A 14,477-nucleotide genomic window follows, 5' to 3' on the forward strand; every position below is an offset into this window, starting at 1 on the left:
TTACCAGGAAGAAAGGCACACAATATTATCAGCCGTAAGGTTTTGAAGCAATTCTATTAGTTCGAGAACAAAGAGAGCTTAGACTGATGCCTTGATACCTTGCCTCACGATAGTTCTCAAACCGCACTAAACACTCACTATAAAATTCTAAATAGTGGACGTAACTATTATCAGTTATAATTAACAAAAAGTATATATCAAAATAAAAATGTGTCTGACGTAACCCAAGTAAATCTTAACAATGACTCAACTAATAAATGTGGCAATCGGCCGAGAAATAATATTTTGGATCACCCTCATCATAAATTATTAAATTGAAATGATGTATTTCGAACAATTAGTAGTATTGTCCCGATAAACGATGTTATATTAAGAATTGTTTGTCATATAACATTTCATAAATATTTTCAATAGCACGCCAATCAAACGGCTGTTTGGGTAACAGTAACGGAAGCAGGGTAAGATTTATTAGCGGCCGAAGTTTAATCGATTTAAGTGCCAATAACTCAACTGCGATAGTTTATATAATATCACACAATTTTTATAAAAATTTGTTTGTTCATCGTTACGTACGTAGATAGTCTTTAGAAATGAAAGAAAACCAGAGAGTCTCTGCACCTGTGTATACATCGTCGCATTCGATAGAACCTTTGATAATTCGTTATTCCTGTATGGCATATTTTTGTACCATTTTATTTGATTGCACCCGTAAGACGTGAAATTTTTGTTCATAGCGTTTTTTTAAATACTCAAATATCCTAAAGGAGGATATGACATGACACATTCACGCTTCAAAGCTAAAGGCTGAAGTCAACTTTGAACGTACGTAAAGTCGCATTGACATACGGAATTGTCATTTTCGATGGACACCGTTTTTAAACCAAAAGTGCATCTATATAATATATAAAATGAAACCCTATTTCCCTTGGTCACGCGTGAACGACTAGACGAATTTAGCTAATTCTTTCTTTGTCGTGTTTGTTAATGTCAGGATAAAGTTCTTATGTAAAAAAAATTTAGAATACTAAACCACCATATTAAGTATTCAGTTATTATATTGATAAAGTACAAATAAAATAATTACACTCGCTAATTGTTTGTAGCTTTAATCCTGAAAATCCATGTTTATAATACGGCCAGTTATATGTCGTCTGTTCCCATGTTCCAGAAAAACTAACAAAGAATTTTGTGTATCAAAAATGCTTTACATTTTTAGTTAATTATACCAAATCGAAGTCAATATTCGTAGTTAAGACAGGACATCTTTCGGGTCCGCTAGTGTATGATAAAAATTTAATCGATAGTTACTACGCCAAGAATTTCAACGGCTGACAGTAGTTATACCCAATATATCAAATAATACAGAAGTTGCTGGATTAATTCACCCAACTGAACACTCTTATTATTATTAACAATTTAGCCGCTCAGATGGAATTAGTGGTTCACGCTGAAACTTTTCTCTCATGGGCAAGACTGTTTAATTATCACAGTGACATGTCGATGGTGTGTCGTCGAGCATTCCTTATTCTGCCATCTTCCATTTCCCTATTTTATTTGAACAATAACTCAACACCGAAAGCACTTCCACTTTTCTGATAAAGAATTGGTATTCTACGTTTTACTATTGGACTAATGCGTTATTTTTGGATTAAATTATTGGTGTTATGCAATAGCATACCAATAATTTGACGTTTCATAAATGTCGTTTCAATATATATTTTTCGTTTGTCGAAGATCGCATTTTGGCCGAAACTCAGCGATACCCAGATTGAGCATTCTGATAACCTAGGTCTGGATAATCATAGTTGCATCATCACATATAATTTAATATTTGTTTAAATTTGACATCGTGTGTTATATTTGTAAGTGCTTATCGTATTAAATTGTATTTTATTGTTGTACATGTAACAGTGTGTCGAGCGTTGACAAGTATTATAAATAAATTTTAACAGAATACCGTTTTAACACAATCGCATGTCAATAGAGAAGCATGTCGGTGGCATGTCCTCTTATCCAAGAGACACGCTCGGTCTCTTGGCCATTAGACGTACGATTATCACACTTGGTGGCAAGTCAAACCTAAATATTAAAAATACAATCATAGTGGGAATTGGTATGGTTTATGTTAAAAGAAATACCTTTCTCCGTTCTGTTTCGGGGCAGCTTTCACTTTTGGGTGATTTTTCTTCGGACGTACTGCAATCTTGTGCCTGGCTGCTGAAGAGTCCAGAAGTTCCACCTCCACATCCAGCTCTTTATCGAGCCGGGACCTGGAGTGAATGGAATGAGTGAGAAGGTACCAACGCAATATCGTGGCTTTGAAATGAGATCAAGATATGGTAAGATAAGTTGTGAGAAGGTACAGGCATGGAAAATAGAGATTGTCTTCGTATACTTAGTTTAGTAAAATAGAGTATCTTCAAATAAATTATTAATTGAATATATTCTAATGAAGATTCTTAGAAATTCATTGATATATACTGCTAATTCTGTAAGAATACTAATGATATGGTTCTAGTTTCTTTTAGGTAAGTACTATTGTGGTGAATGTATATCAAGTACGCAAGAAAAGCACATTCATGCTTTTGATATTTCGTACTTATGTATGGTATTAAATATAGTCAGCGGCGTAACAATGCCTGCCACCCTATTGTGGCTGGCAAAATGCCACAGGCCCCCGTCCCAAGAGGGCCCCTGCCCAAGAGGCCGCGAGCTCATTATTAAAAAAGGCTCCTCACCTTTCCTTCACCGAAAAGCTAGCGAATAGATGATGAATGAATTGAGACATTATGATCTATGGATTACGATATGCAATACGCATTGGGCTAGCGTGGGGTCTACAAACTATTCCCTTTCGCCTAAGACAGGAGTTATTATTGTGGTATTAGTGGGACATATACAACGTGTATTTGAGTAGGCTGAAAATCTCGAAGTACAACTTAAACTGAGTACAACGTGACGACTTTTACTGATAGGGCCCAATCAAAAGAAATTGCCACGGGCCCCAGATGGTATAGTTACGCCACTGTATAGTGTTACCCTTACAAAGCAAAATACTCGTAAGCATTTACACAATTGGTAAAACATAGTAAAAAGGACAGTGGTCGATAAAAAGCAAGCCTTTTAAAGCCTTTAACCTGTATTTTTTGCTGATAGTGATACTTCTGATTTTGATAACTTTTGTTGTATAGACGGAACATTTGTTTTGTTTATTAGGTCACAATACTGATTCATTTGGTATTTATTATATCAACAAAATTAAATTTTATTATAATAAAAAAATTAACATATTTAGAAGTATTGGAAATAAAGCCGTTCGTGAAAATTTCACACATATTAAATTACAATACTTTTGAAGCTATTTGCAGTTTGGCTCCAATCATCCAATATTTCTTCCTGTATGATAAAGAATGGGCTGGGATGACTGTATCGTGTTCCCATCAATCACTCATGCTGTCACGCCAAGAACATTACAATGTCACGGCCTAGCACTAACGTGACTTTCAGAAATTAATATCTATACTATACAAACATTGGAATATCGTATGACCTACGCGTTTTGTCGGGTTCAGTTATATTATATGTATATAAGCATTAAAATCGATATTAAGAGGCATTTTCTTTTTTAATATGAACACTTATACCAACATGCCACAAGAGGCTGCAAGAGTATCATGAGAGCCTATCAATTCAAAATTGTTTCATTTTTAGCGTATAGTAATAAAAATGTATATAATAGGACCTGGGGTCTTCTAAGACTTATACGTGTATTGTGTGACTTGTGGACTATGTATGCATTTGTGTGTGATTGTGAAATGTTATATATACCACAACAAAAACTCAGTGGCTTGCTTTTTGGCATAACTAAAAGTGGTGTATTATTTTGTAATTATTTATAACATACATAACCCCTTATAAAAACGAAATCATAATCCAACTGTTTACGGTTTAACAGAAAGAAATGAAATAACAATTTAGTTAAAGAACTATATTTGCGCATTTCTTCATTCATCCATAGATCATAGATTCATTTTTGCAATTTTGTTTTACATAAAGTACCAAATCAAGTCTTCGATGACTAATAACTTGTTCCGGATGTCGAAGGGCGTGAATCGACCCAGCGGAAGAAATCATATTTATCATTTTAAAACCCGCAGAAATGTCCGCAATAAATCATCCATGTAAACGCCATTCAAGTTAGACCAGTAGCATGGTAATTCTATTTCAGGCTGCCCCAGAAACTGTGTGACGTAAACGACGGCACCATTCTCGCAATTACCTCGTGTCATTGTGTCGATTTTATTAAAATACGTGTAAAACATGTTTTTACAGTTGTCGAAATTCAATTTAACATGCTGAATTCATTCCAATTTTAAATTAACAAGGTTTAATATAGTTCGAAATTATCTTATTAAAGTGGTCTTAAATTTTGTGACGTTGTTATTATAGGACAACTAAGAGTGCTTTTTTATATATTTTTCTCTTGGACTGCAACGCCGCGATACTTGCGAGATCAGAATATGAGATAATTAAAATGTGTAGTATAAGTTTAATTATCTACGATTTTTGTCAAAGAGCAAGAATAAAAATTTTGTTTGGAAGTCAAAGTATAAATGCACTAATATTGGCATTTATACTTTGAAATCACAGATTAACTCTCTACTGACCATGCATTCAGACAGGATACTAATCAAGGCGACCTAGCTAAAATACAACTATTAAAGGGTCATAGTTATTTCTATAGAAATAACGATACGTAGAAATGACTAATGATAATTTGGCAAGTACTACTTAATGTATATAATAATATATTACATATAGGAAATTCGTTATACTAATAAGCTTGACTATTACGGTAGTGTCTCTTCGCTTAATAATAAAATAAATATCGCTCTCTCCCTAAAATACGGCGAGGGGGCCGATGGCTGGCCATGCGTGATACTCGTGAACGGGTGCTACTTGTGGTGACTGGTCGTACTGAAATTCGTGTATGCGGTGATTAGTTATTTGTACTATGTATTTGCGTGTTGTTCCCACGAGAATGTATGTAACCTATTTCACCATGCCTCCTGCTGATGTCATGTGGAACATGGTGTGATGGTTGCAGCTCCTTACAAACGTTGTGTAATACCAAAAACTTGGCGATTAAGGCACCCTTCATTTGACAACTGGCAGTCAATGTAAAATTAGGAGCATTTAATGTATATTTCTTTTTTATTGACTTTCATAAGTGTACATTGTGTTACCTATATGATTAAATGATTTTTCACTTGACTTGACTTAAGTTTAGTAGACTTTATTTTAAATCTATCTTAATCTTATCTAAATAGCTACATTTACTGAGTACGTACTAGCTGTTTCAAGGAAATTATTATCTGTACAGCTAAGTGACTCGATTCATCTTTACAAGTGGACTTTCTTAGAACTTATTGGCCGTATTCCAGACGTCAAAACCGATAAGCCAGATAAGATGCTTATATCGGTTAAACAACAAACGGATTTATTAAAAATATTATTGTATCTTTTGGATGGAAAATACTAAACCAAGGTTGTTGTTTGTGTCCCACTTTTTTATAAGGCAGCAAGAGTATACAGATAGTACATGAGATTATAATATAAAAATGTGTCACTAATCTATGACCTATGAAGCTAACCCATTTAATTGTGGTAAACTTTTGTGTAATTCCGACTCCAATCGTCACACAAGTAATGGCTACTATATATATGTATATTAAATTGTAAAATAAATTGTATATAAAACAATATTTGTAGAATGAAGATAAGATTAAATTAAATAGGTAATATTGTTATTTGTATCCTAATGTTTAAATCGTAATTTAACAAAACTCTGTTGCCACGGTGAGTAGTCAAATCAGTGAAGACAGTAAAAACGGTTGCAGGGTTATTTTTATATAAGTGTTTTATGTAATAAACTGTTTCTGTAACTCTATTTCCTACTAAAATGTAATCTACACCAGTAGGTAACGTCTTGGCATTTCTATCGAATGATTCACAGTAATCTCGTCCTAAGAATATCCACAAGCCCCTTTCGACATTTCAGATGAAATGGCATCTACTCTGCCATTTGATAAAATATATCTTAATAAAATTCAAAATAATATATAAAGCTTTTGTTAAGACATCTACATAACATTTGAATTGTGATATTTGTTGTTTATTGAAAATTAGTTTGTTTTAAATTTAAACGCAAGGTGCGGAAAACGCATTTTTTTGCCAATATTTCCAAAAATTGTCACCCTAATATAATAACACCATCAAATTAATAAAAAATATATTACTTTACCATATCAGCTCACCGATTCCTGGCTAGAGAGATGTATTAAAATCTAAGTATACAGCTTGTTGAACTCCTTTAATAATTTTCCAATATGCATTATATATTTCTATTACAAAAATACTCCTGTATGACAAACTTAACTTAAGAACTAAAAGGAAACTCCATAGTTTTTATTGTCTTTATTAAATACATCGCTTTGCAATCTGTTACAGTGACAAATGACGATAATTTATTGACAATAGTTATCACAACATATACTGATCACAACGAACGCATTAAGCAAGTTATAATAAGTCATAGGCTTAGGGAAATATTAAAGATTTTATTGTATAGATTAGAAATTAATTAACAAAAACGTACAGCAGTACGTTCTTGAAATAAGTAATACCTTTTTTTTAATTTACACGTATTCTATTCACTCTAGATTGTGAATGAAATTTGAAAATATCGTCTCGTTTCAAAGTACCATTTTTTGTTTTCATATACAATAACTATTCGCATGTGGTTTACAACTTTGATTTCAAAAGCTTAACTTAATAATAGTACATCTTATATATGGGGACACTAAAAACATAGTCTAAAGAGGGACCTCGTGACTGGAAGAAATGATTGTCGTATCTATATACACGTCCCCTGTACCTGCATAAATAATAGGCTCATTACTAATAATGTATTAGGTTATGTTAGTTAAATTATGTATTTTTAATACATTATAAATTTAAAGCTTTCGTACTGAAGCCGATACGAAACACGGGTCACACGGTATTTTACTAGTCGTTAGTTTCCTTTTCCCTTACTAGGTGGGGAATTTCTTTATGGGCATGTTGATTATAAGTGACTTATTAATGATTGTGAGTGTAATAATTGTGACGATTCGATTCAATGGAATAGAATTGATATTAAATGTTATCTTGGAAAGGAATACAGTTTTTTTTTAATTGCGTAGACAGATTTCTCATGAATTTTCTTGATTATAATTTGTGTTTTTATATTATAGGCAAGTATCTTGCCTTAAATATTATAAAAGGAGCTTTTGCATATCTACTTAATAATATTTTCGTACCCAGCATTTGAACGCTCTGTTATATACAGTTTTGGATACATAGATCGCTAGAAAAGACGGGGAAGTACAACGACCTTTCTAAATATATGCGGTATCGTTGTCCAGTGCATCTGAACGATAATAAAACGCATTCCCGGCGTTTAACGATCACCCTAGTTTCGAAAGTATTAATATATACAGAAGACGTTGAATCAGGCAACTTATAGATTTATATTGGTTTGGATAAAAAGCTCGAAAAATACTGCATTTATTATTAGTGTGGGTTAAACAGTTCGTCTACGTGTTGTTTCAAATATTTGATGTTGAGCTCCTCTCTCAACCGATTAAAAGGTATATTTACAGATATTTCCGATTATGTATACAAATTAAAACTTTAAAAGTACATGAATTTGTTTGTTTTTAGTATCGAAAGTAAATAGGTTAACTGTGCAATGAGCATGGTACAACTTAATATGAGTTTTATTTTCGTTTTCTCGATTAACCCGAGATATTGCTCAACATATCAGCTGTGTTAGATACATATTTATGATCACAAATGAGGGCATGTTGTGAAAAGCAATAAAAAGGTACGCCTAATCTAGTATTTAACAATGATCAGAGCTATGAAGGATTGTACACCACAGCACTAATATTGTTCTTCTTTGTTCTAGAAACATTGTTCTTTACCTATATCAAGCTATAGGTGTATCTCTTACGGGATAATTAGTTGGGATTTGTATTATGAAATGAACAAAAATTCTGACAAATTGATAGCGATGGGTGTTGTGTTAAAATAAACCTTAAATTACAACTAACGACCAAGGACAGAAATAACAGATTCAAGAACACTATATGAAGATATACTCACTTGGAACCAAGGGCTGCTTTCGTATCCAGAACCTCGACAATATCCCCAGCCTTGACCGACACCTCGTCATCTGCCACAGCAGTATAATCGCTCGTTGCTACAACAACGTCGTCTACCTGTAACAATAAACACGCAGTTTTTAGATCACATTGCTCTACGTAACTAACGTAATTTGTAATCGAGCAAAGGCACGGGCAGAAGAATCATCTAATGAAGCTAGTTATTTTACTATTTTTTGAACGGTTAGTTGGGAAAAGTTACCTTCGGTGGACTTTTGCTACATGTAGATCGCGATCTTGTCGAAGATCGAGACTGATATCGTGTGTAACTCGGCGTGTAGTCGTAACTATGAATTCTATTTCTAGTTGATTCTCTGTCCGGATTAGCATTACTATATCTACGTCCCAATCCACCCAATCTTGTTGTTATTTGACTGTTGCTTATATTGCAGTATCCATTGTAGTTTTGTAAGTCGTCATCTTTTTCGTCTGCTATTGGGCAACTGTACATACTAAAGCGGTGAGCAATTGGTTGACTTAAGTTCAGAGCAGAAAATACATGGAGAGGCTCAAAGTATTTAATTCCATTTTCATCGAGCACTGTGTAAGCTATTTCACCAGTAAGCACCGCTCTACTTGCTTCTCGCGGTACAACGGCCTGTAATCCTCTTTTCATAATCAATAAAGCACCGGAGCACTTCTTTCGCTTAAATAGGAAGTCTTCCATAGCGAGACTATTTTCAGGTTGAAGCAAACTCAAAGGCACGTCAGCAGAAGTCAATAAAGGAGCTTCCTCTGGTATGATCATGAGGGCAGCACTTTCTCGAACTAATTCCCTTAGTTTGGGATCTGAGCGAGCTGATTCAGGGCTTTTACCAAGCAGGACGAGCGCATCGTGCAAATCTGGAGTTTGCTCGGCAAGCTTTCTCATTACAGTCAGTCTTTTTAATATGTTCATACTTATATCATCATTTGCGATTTGAGACATGCTCGTGTCATCTTTTAATACACATAGTAAGTGTTTTGCAACGTCACTCATTCCCAGAATCCGAGCGAGGCCTATCGATTGCATTATTAATTCTTTCAACTCCTTTTGTTCTGGGTCCGTGTCTTGTAGCATATTTATAATAGTCTGGCTACTGGTTTCTTGGACAGCGGATACAATAGCTTTTTGCAAAGATTCTGCAGCATCCTGATCTGATTTCACAAATGAAATCATTTCTGAAATGTGCCCTAGCACGTGATGAAGAAGATTTGTATCCGTTTTAGTAATGTTTTTAAATGCCGGACCTAGTACTTCATTTTCACTTTTTAAGAAGTCACTGAACTTATCCACAATGTCTTTTTCTGTAAAGGAATGATTTTCAGACGAACGATTCACAGCTATTCTTATTAATTCTAATTTGGGTTTAGTTGTGTTTTCCAATATCTCATCACACAGTATTTGTATTTCGTCGTCTTTTTGAAGAATGTTATACATAGCAGTAACGAAATCTTCATCGATCGTTTTCCCTAGAATAGTATCAATCGATTTTAAAATTTGTTGATATTTTTCTTTTCCATTGTTATTATTAATCTCCTGAAATTGTTCTGCTGTAACTAAAGCAGCTAAAACGGCAGCGGCAATCGAATTCTTAATGTTTTCTTCATGTGCTTTATCTTCAGACGTACTTTCGTTTTCTTTTGAATTTTCAATGTTTCTGCTTTTATGAGATTTGTCTGGTTTTATAATACTATTATTATCAGTATTTTGCCCGATTTCAGTTTTTAGATGTACACTCATTTCAATTATGGATTTTATAACGTCCATCAATTGATTTGCTACAGTATCCTTAAGACCAAAATCTAATGCAAATTCTTTCAAAGCCTCCGCGTTTTTAGTTTCATTTAAAATAACATTAATCGCTGGTAACTCTGCAGGCACTTGTCTTCCAATGGACATACCAGCTTCAGATAATTGTTTTAACATATTAGTGTCTATTGTTAGCTCTCCTTTTGTTGACGTAGTATCGTTAGGGTTTGTTTTAACTTTTAGGAGCTTTAGTTCCTCGGGGGTTACCAAAAAGCTTTGTACCGAAAATTCTAAACCCTCATCACCTTCGATCAAGTCAGGAGCAACAAACTTCAGACCTTCGGGTGTTTGCACAATTTGACCAGGAACAAATGTAACACCATTATCATCGTTTTCTATAACTCGTCCAGGAACAAAACGTGGACCTTCTTCTGTATCAACTACTTGACCAGGCACAAATCGTGAGCCCTCATCTGTTGATATTACTTGACCTGGTATGAAGGTGGGTCCAGCTTTAGTTTCTATAATCTGACCCGGGACAAATCGAGGTCCATCTATTGTATGAATAGCCTGACCTGGAACAAATTTTGGACCACTTTTTGTGTTGACTACTTGGCCAGGGACAAATTTTGGTCCATCGCTGGTATCAACTACTTGGCCGGGTACAAATTGCTCTCCATTCTCAGTAAATACAATTTGACCAGGTACAAATATTCCCTCGACCATTGTTCCAGGTACAAATCGAGATTCACCAACATCATTTTTAACCAAGCGTCCTGGTACTACTTTTCCTTCATTTTTAGGTACTCTTGACCCTGGATAGAATTCAATCCCTTTTGATGTTTGCACCATATGACCAAATACGTATAGGGATTCTTCGGATACAGAACAAGTTTTAATATTTATAGGTAAGCCTATGGGCATGCTATCAGAAAATTGTACATCCTCAATTGACTTAGCCATAGAAAATTCTACATTCCCATTTCCTAGTGTTATGGTTTTACCAGGTACAAACTTTTCTCCGAAATTAGTTTGTATAATTTGGCCTTCAAGAAATTTGGGTCCATCAGGAGTGTCAACATTGGTTCCAGGAATAAACTTTAATCCCAATTCATCTTTTCTTGTTATTCCTGGCACAAAGCAAGGCTCTCCATTTATAGAGACAGTTTGACCCGGTATAAATTTAAGACCATTTGGAGTAGCTAAGGTTGCACCAGGTATAAAGTGCGATTCACTATCTTTATGTACCACTTGACCAGGTACAAATTGCCACTCATTGTCAATTTTTGCATTCAGTCCAGGCGTAAACACAATATCACCATTTTCAGTAGAAGTCTGTCCAGGAATGAATTGTATACCATCGGGCGTTGAAAGTGTTTGTCCCGGTACAAATACATCTTCAGAGCATGTATGTATAATTTTACCAGGCACAAATTTAAAGCCTTCTTCCGACAGGACCGTTTGCCCTTCTGTATAACGGTAGCTGTTATCCTTATTCTTTATCACTTGACCAGAAACAAACTTATCGCCTTTCGGTGTCGGTATAATTTGTCCGGCGAGAAAAACAGATTCATTGTTATTTTCATTTTGTATAATATGCCCAGGTATGAGGTTAACGCCTAGAGGCGTATTGACACTCAGCCCTGGTACGAAAACAGGTCCAGCAGAAGTTTCTACTGTTTGTCCTGCTATAAACACAGGTCCTTGAGGTGTGTTAACATGTTGACCTGGTACAAACTTTTTTGCTTTTTTGATATCAAGGGTCAATCCTGGTACTTTCGCTACTTTTTCTCTTTTACCTTTTTTAATATGCTTTACAATTTCAGGCAAATCGTCGAGGTTCGGTATCATATCCATTTTATTTGCAAGTAGCATTTTTTCTGTAACATTTAAAGTTTCAGTCAATCGGTCGTGGGCTATTTCTCTAATAGCATTTATAATTTCTTCTGAAGGCCTACTTTTTATTGGTTTTAAAGGATTTATGCAAGGAACGTTTTCAAGAGAAATCGAATTTTCAGAAATATTATTATCAACTTGATATATTTCTGCTTCACAATGATATGGTGTAATTTGTAAAGGTGTTGGCAACATATTAACTTTAGGACAGTAACTATCTTCATTAATATGTTTGCCTAATAAATCCCAATCAAACGATTCAACGAGTGGGTGCATTTGATCTCTCCAATCACCATTGCACATAAGCATACTAGATTTTGAACGCATATGTTCCAAGTCAAAGTTGTTGTATGAAACTCTTTTAAGATCATGTTTTTCTTGGCGCACTTCCAATTTAGCTTTCTTTGCCATCCGATCTTGTTTTAGTTTATCTTCTTCTATTTCTTGAACTTCAGCTAATTTTTCTTTATTTTCAAATATTTTTTTCATTGAAGACAAAGCAGCAGCACGTTTTCTCTTTTTCTTCCTTTCTTCTATTTCTTCCTTTTGCCTCTGTTTTAATACTTCAGCATTTGGCCCTTCACCTTCGAACATCTCCACATCTTCAGCAAATTCTTTGAAATCCATCGAAACATTTCTTCCTTGTTTTGTTTTGATTAACACTGTATCCGAATCTTTAGCAAGCATAACATCCCTGACATCACCATCACGCACTGCTGCTTCCATTCGAGCGCAAAAAACTAAGCTACACCTTCTTTCATCAACTGTATAAACATATTTTTTATCTTCCGTTATTTGTTTCATCGAAAGCATTTCAATAAGGGCTTTCTGGGCTTCTGTAGAACCATCCAAAACAGGGAATATATATCTGTATCCAGGCAAAAGATTATGCTTTCTGTTTCCATAGTTAATTTCAGGTGAATAGTGATGTGGACCAAGCTCTCCTGATACATTTGTTATTTTGCACTTTGTTTTTCCGCTTCTTGAAGCTAAAAGGACTGGAATGTAATGGTGAGATGGCAGCCCATACGACTTCCCTGTAATTCTACAACAACGTTTCGCATCCGCTGGGGATATAGGAGCCAGCAATGGAAAATAATTAGGCTTAGGCAACCCTCTACTTCTACCGGTAATCCGACAAAACGACATTTTTATTTTTTAAGTCCTCATACTATATTTTTTTATTGTTTACAAACACTATAGCGATCGGCTATGCGCACCGAATCAAAAAGTTTGCGAAGTATTTTCGCGTACGCGGATAAACGTATGTTTTGGTTGACTGCTAAATAGCGACTGGCGAGCGTTCAGGTTCTTCAAAGCTTTACGTAGCGCGAGCGCATTCAAATCTCACCTTTGCGGAGGCAGACGGTGTGCCGTATATTTTTGTTCCGGTTAAACGCTATTTTTAAACATATGGATTGTATGTGTGGAGTGTATTTACGAAAAATATAGTTGCATAAAATATTTGAAGTTATAAATATTAACATCAATTGCTTACATATTTTTATATTAAGTTATTCTGGCATTTTTTTTAAATATGATGCGTAAGCATCACGACAATAAATAAAGAAAAATACATAAGCTTTTCTCAAGCCAATTTTCAGAGCATATAAAAAATCCATAAATACCTTTTGTCTTTGAGTAAGAGGTAACATAAATTAAAAGTTACGAGCGTGATAATTTACATCCATAACACAAAGGATGCAGAAAAATTCAAATACAGACAAAATTTATATTCTTCCTTAAACTTGTAATGTTCTTAGTGTAAATCTTGTTTTAATTAACATAATGTTATTAATATAAAATAATTAAACCTAATAAATTAATTTAAATATACCTATTTGTAAAAAGTAATCATTAGTTATACTACTAGCAAAACTTCTGAAGGTGTTAACATCCAACTTACAATCACTAAAGGTGCCTAGAAATATAGTTATCACGAAATATAACATTGTAATACAATAATAATTCTAACTAATTTCTAGAAATCTTTGCACGCAAATATAGTTGGCAAAAATAAGCACGCTGAAGGTTTTAAATGCAAGGTTGTCGTTTGTCAAACAAACTGACGTTCAGCTTCCGTCATAGTCGGTTGACGACCCCGGCAAATTATATTATCCGTGAGAAGTCACCTAGTTTAAAAAGCTTGAAATTGACGGTGGTCCTCCTAGGACATACCCTTGGATATTACGATACAACACAAAATGTTTATACCTATTTTTAAATATCTTCAATGACATAAATAAAAGTTAATATAAAAAAAATTACCTAATGTAATACGAACACGTCATTAACAGGAAAAAACCGATTCAAACTTTACAGCGTAATCGCAGCCATAGGAAAATTTGAAGGTGGCAGCAGAGTTACATGATTTTTTTGCTAAATTGACATCACTGTTGTCTATAGGTAAATAGTATTAATATTATGAAAAAACAAAGTAATTTGTTGTTAATAAATGAAAAGACGCGTATACAATAAGAGTTATATTAGTTTGTATAACCACACGTTCTTTGTCTGCATATTATCTAATATTACTTCGGAAATTGACAAGTAATTTCCAATAAATAAATTAATTCAAGTAA

The 14,477-nt window shown here is 34.3% G+C and overlaps 1 protein-coding gene across 10 annotated transcripts in view; it reads right to left on the reverse strand.

Moving 5' to 3' along the window:
- Window positions 1-14,477, reverse strand: part of LOC123714043 (obscurin) — a 116,637-nt gene that overhangs the window by 82,452 nt on the left and 19,708 nt on the right. For 4 of the 10 annotated variants that reach the window (XM_045668086.1, XM_045668084.1, XM_045668088.1 and 1 more), the window contains exons 1-3: window positions 8,470-13,191; window positions 8,209-8,324; window positions 2,139-2,270 (exon numbers count right to left, since the gene is read on the reverse strand). In XM_045668086.1, the coding sequence (XP_045524042.1) occupies window positions 2,139-2,270; window positions 8,209-8,324; window positions 8,470-13,044 (4,823 nt within the window). In that variant the 5' untranslated portion in view covers window positions 13,045-13,191. Of the gene's footprint in view, window positions 1-2,138; window positions 2,271-8,208; window positions 8,325-8,469; window positions 13,195-14,477 lie in introns of those variants that run through there. The other 6 variants (XM_045668091.1, XM_045668093.1, XM_045668089.1 and 3 more) reach the window with 5 other exon arrangements.

The sequence above is a fragment of the Pieris brassicae genome, chromosome 9 (assembly GCF_905147105.1).
Source record: "Pieris brassicae chromosome 9, ilPieBrab1.1, whole genome shotgun sequence".
Taxonomy (NCBI): Eukaryota; Metazoa; Arthropoda; class Insecta; order Lepidoptera; family Pieridae; genus Pieris; species Pieris brassicae.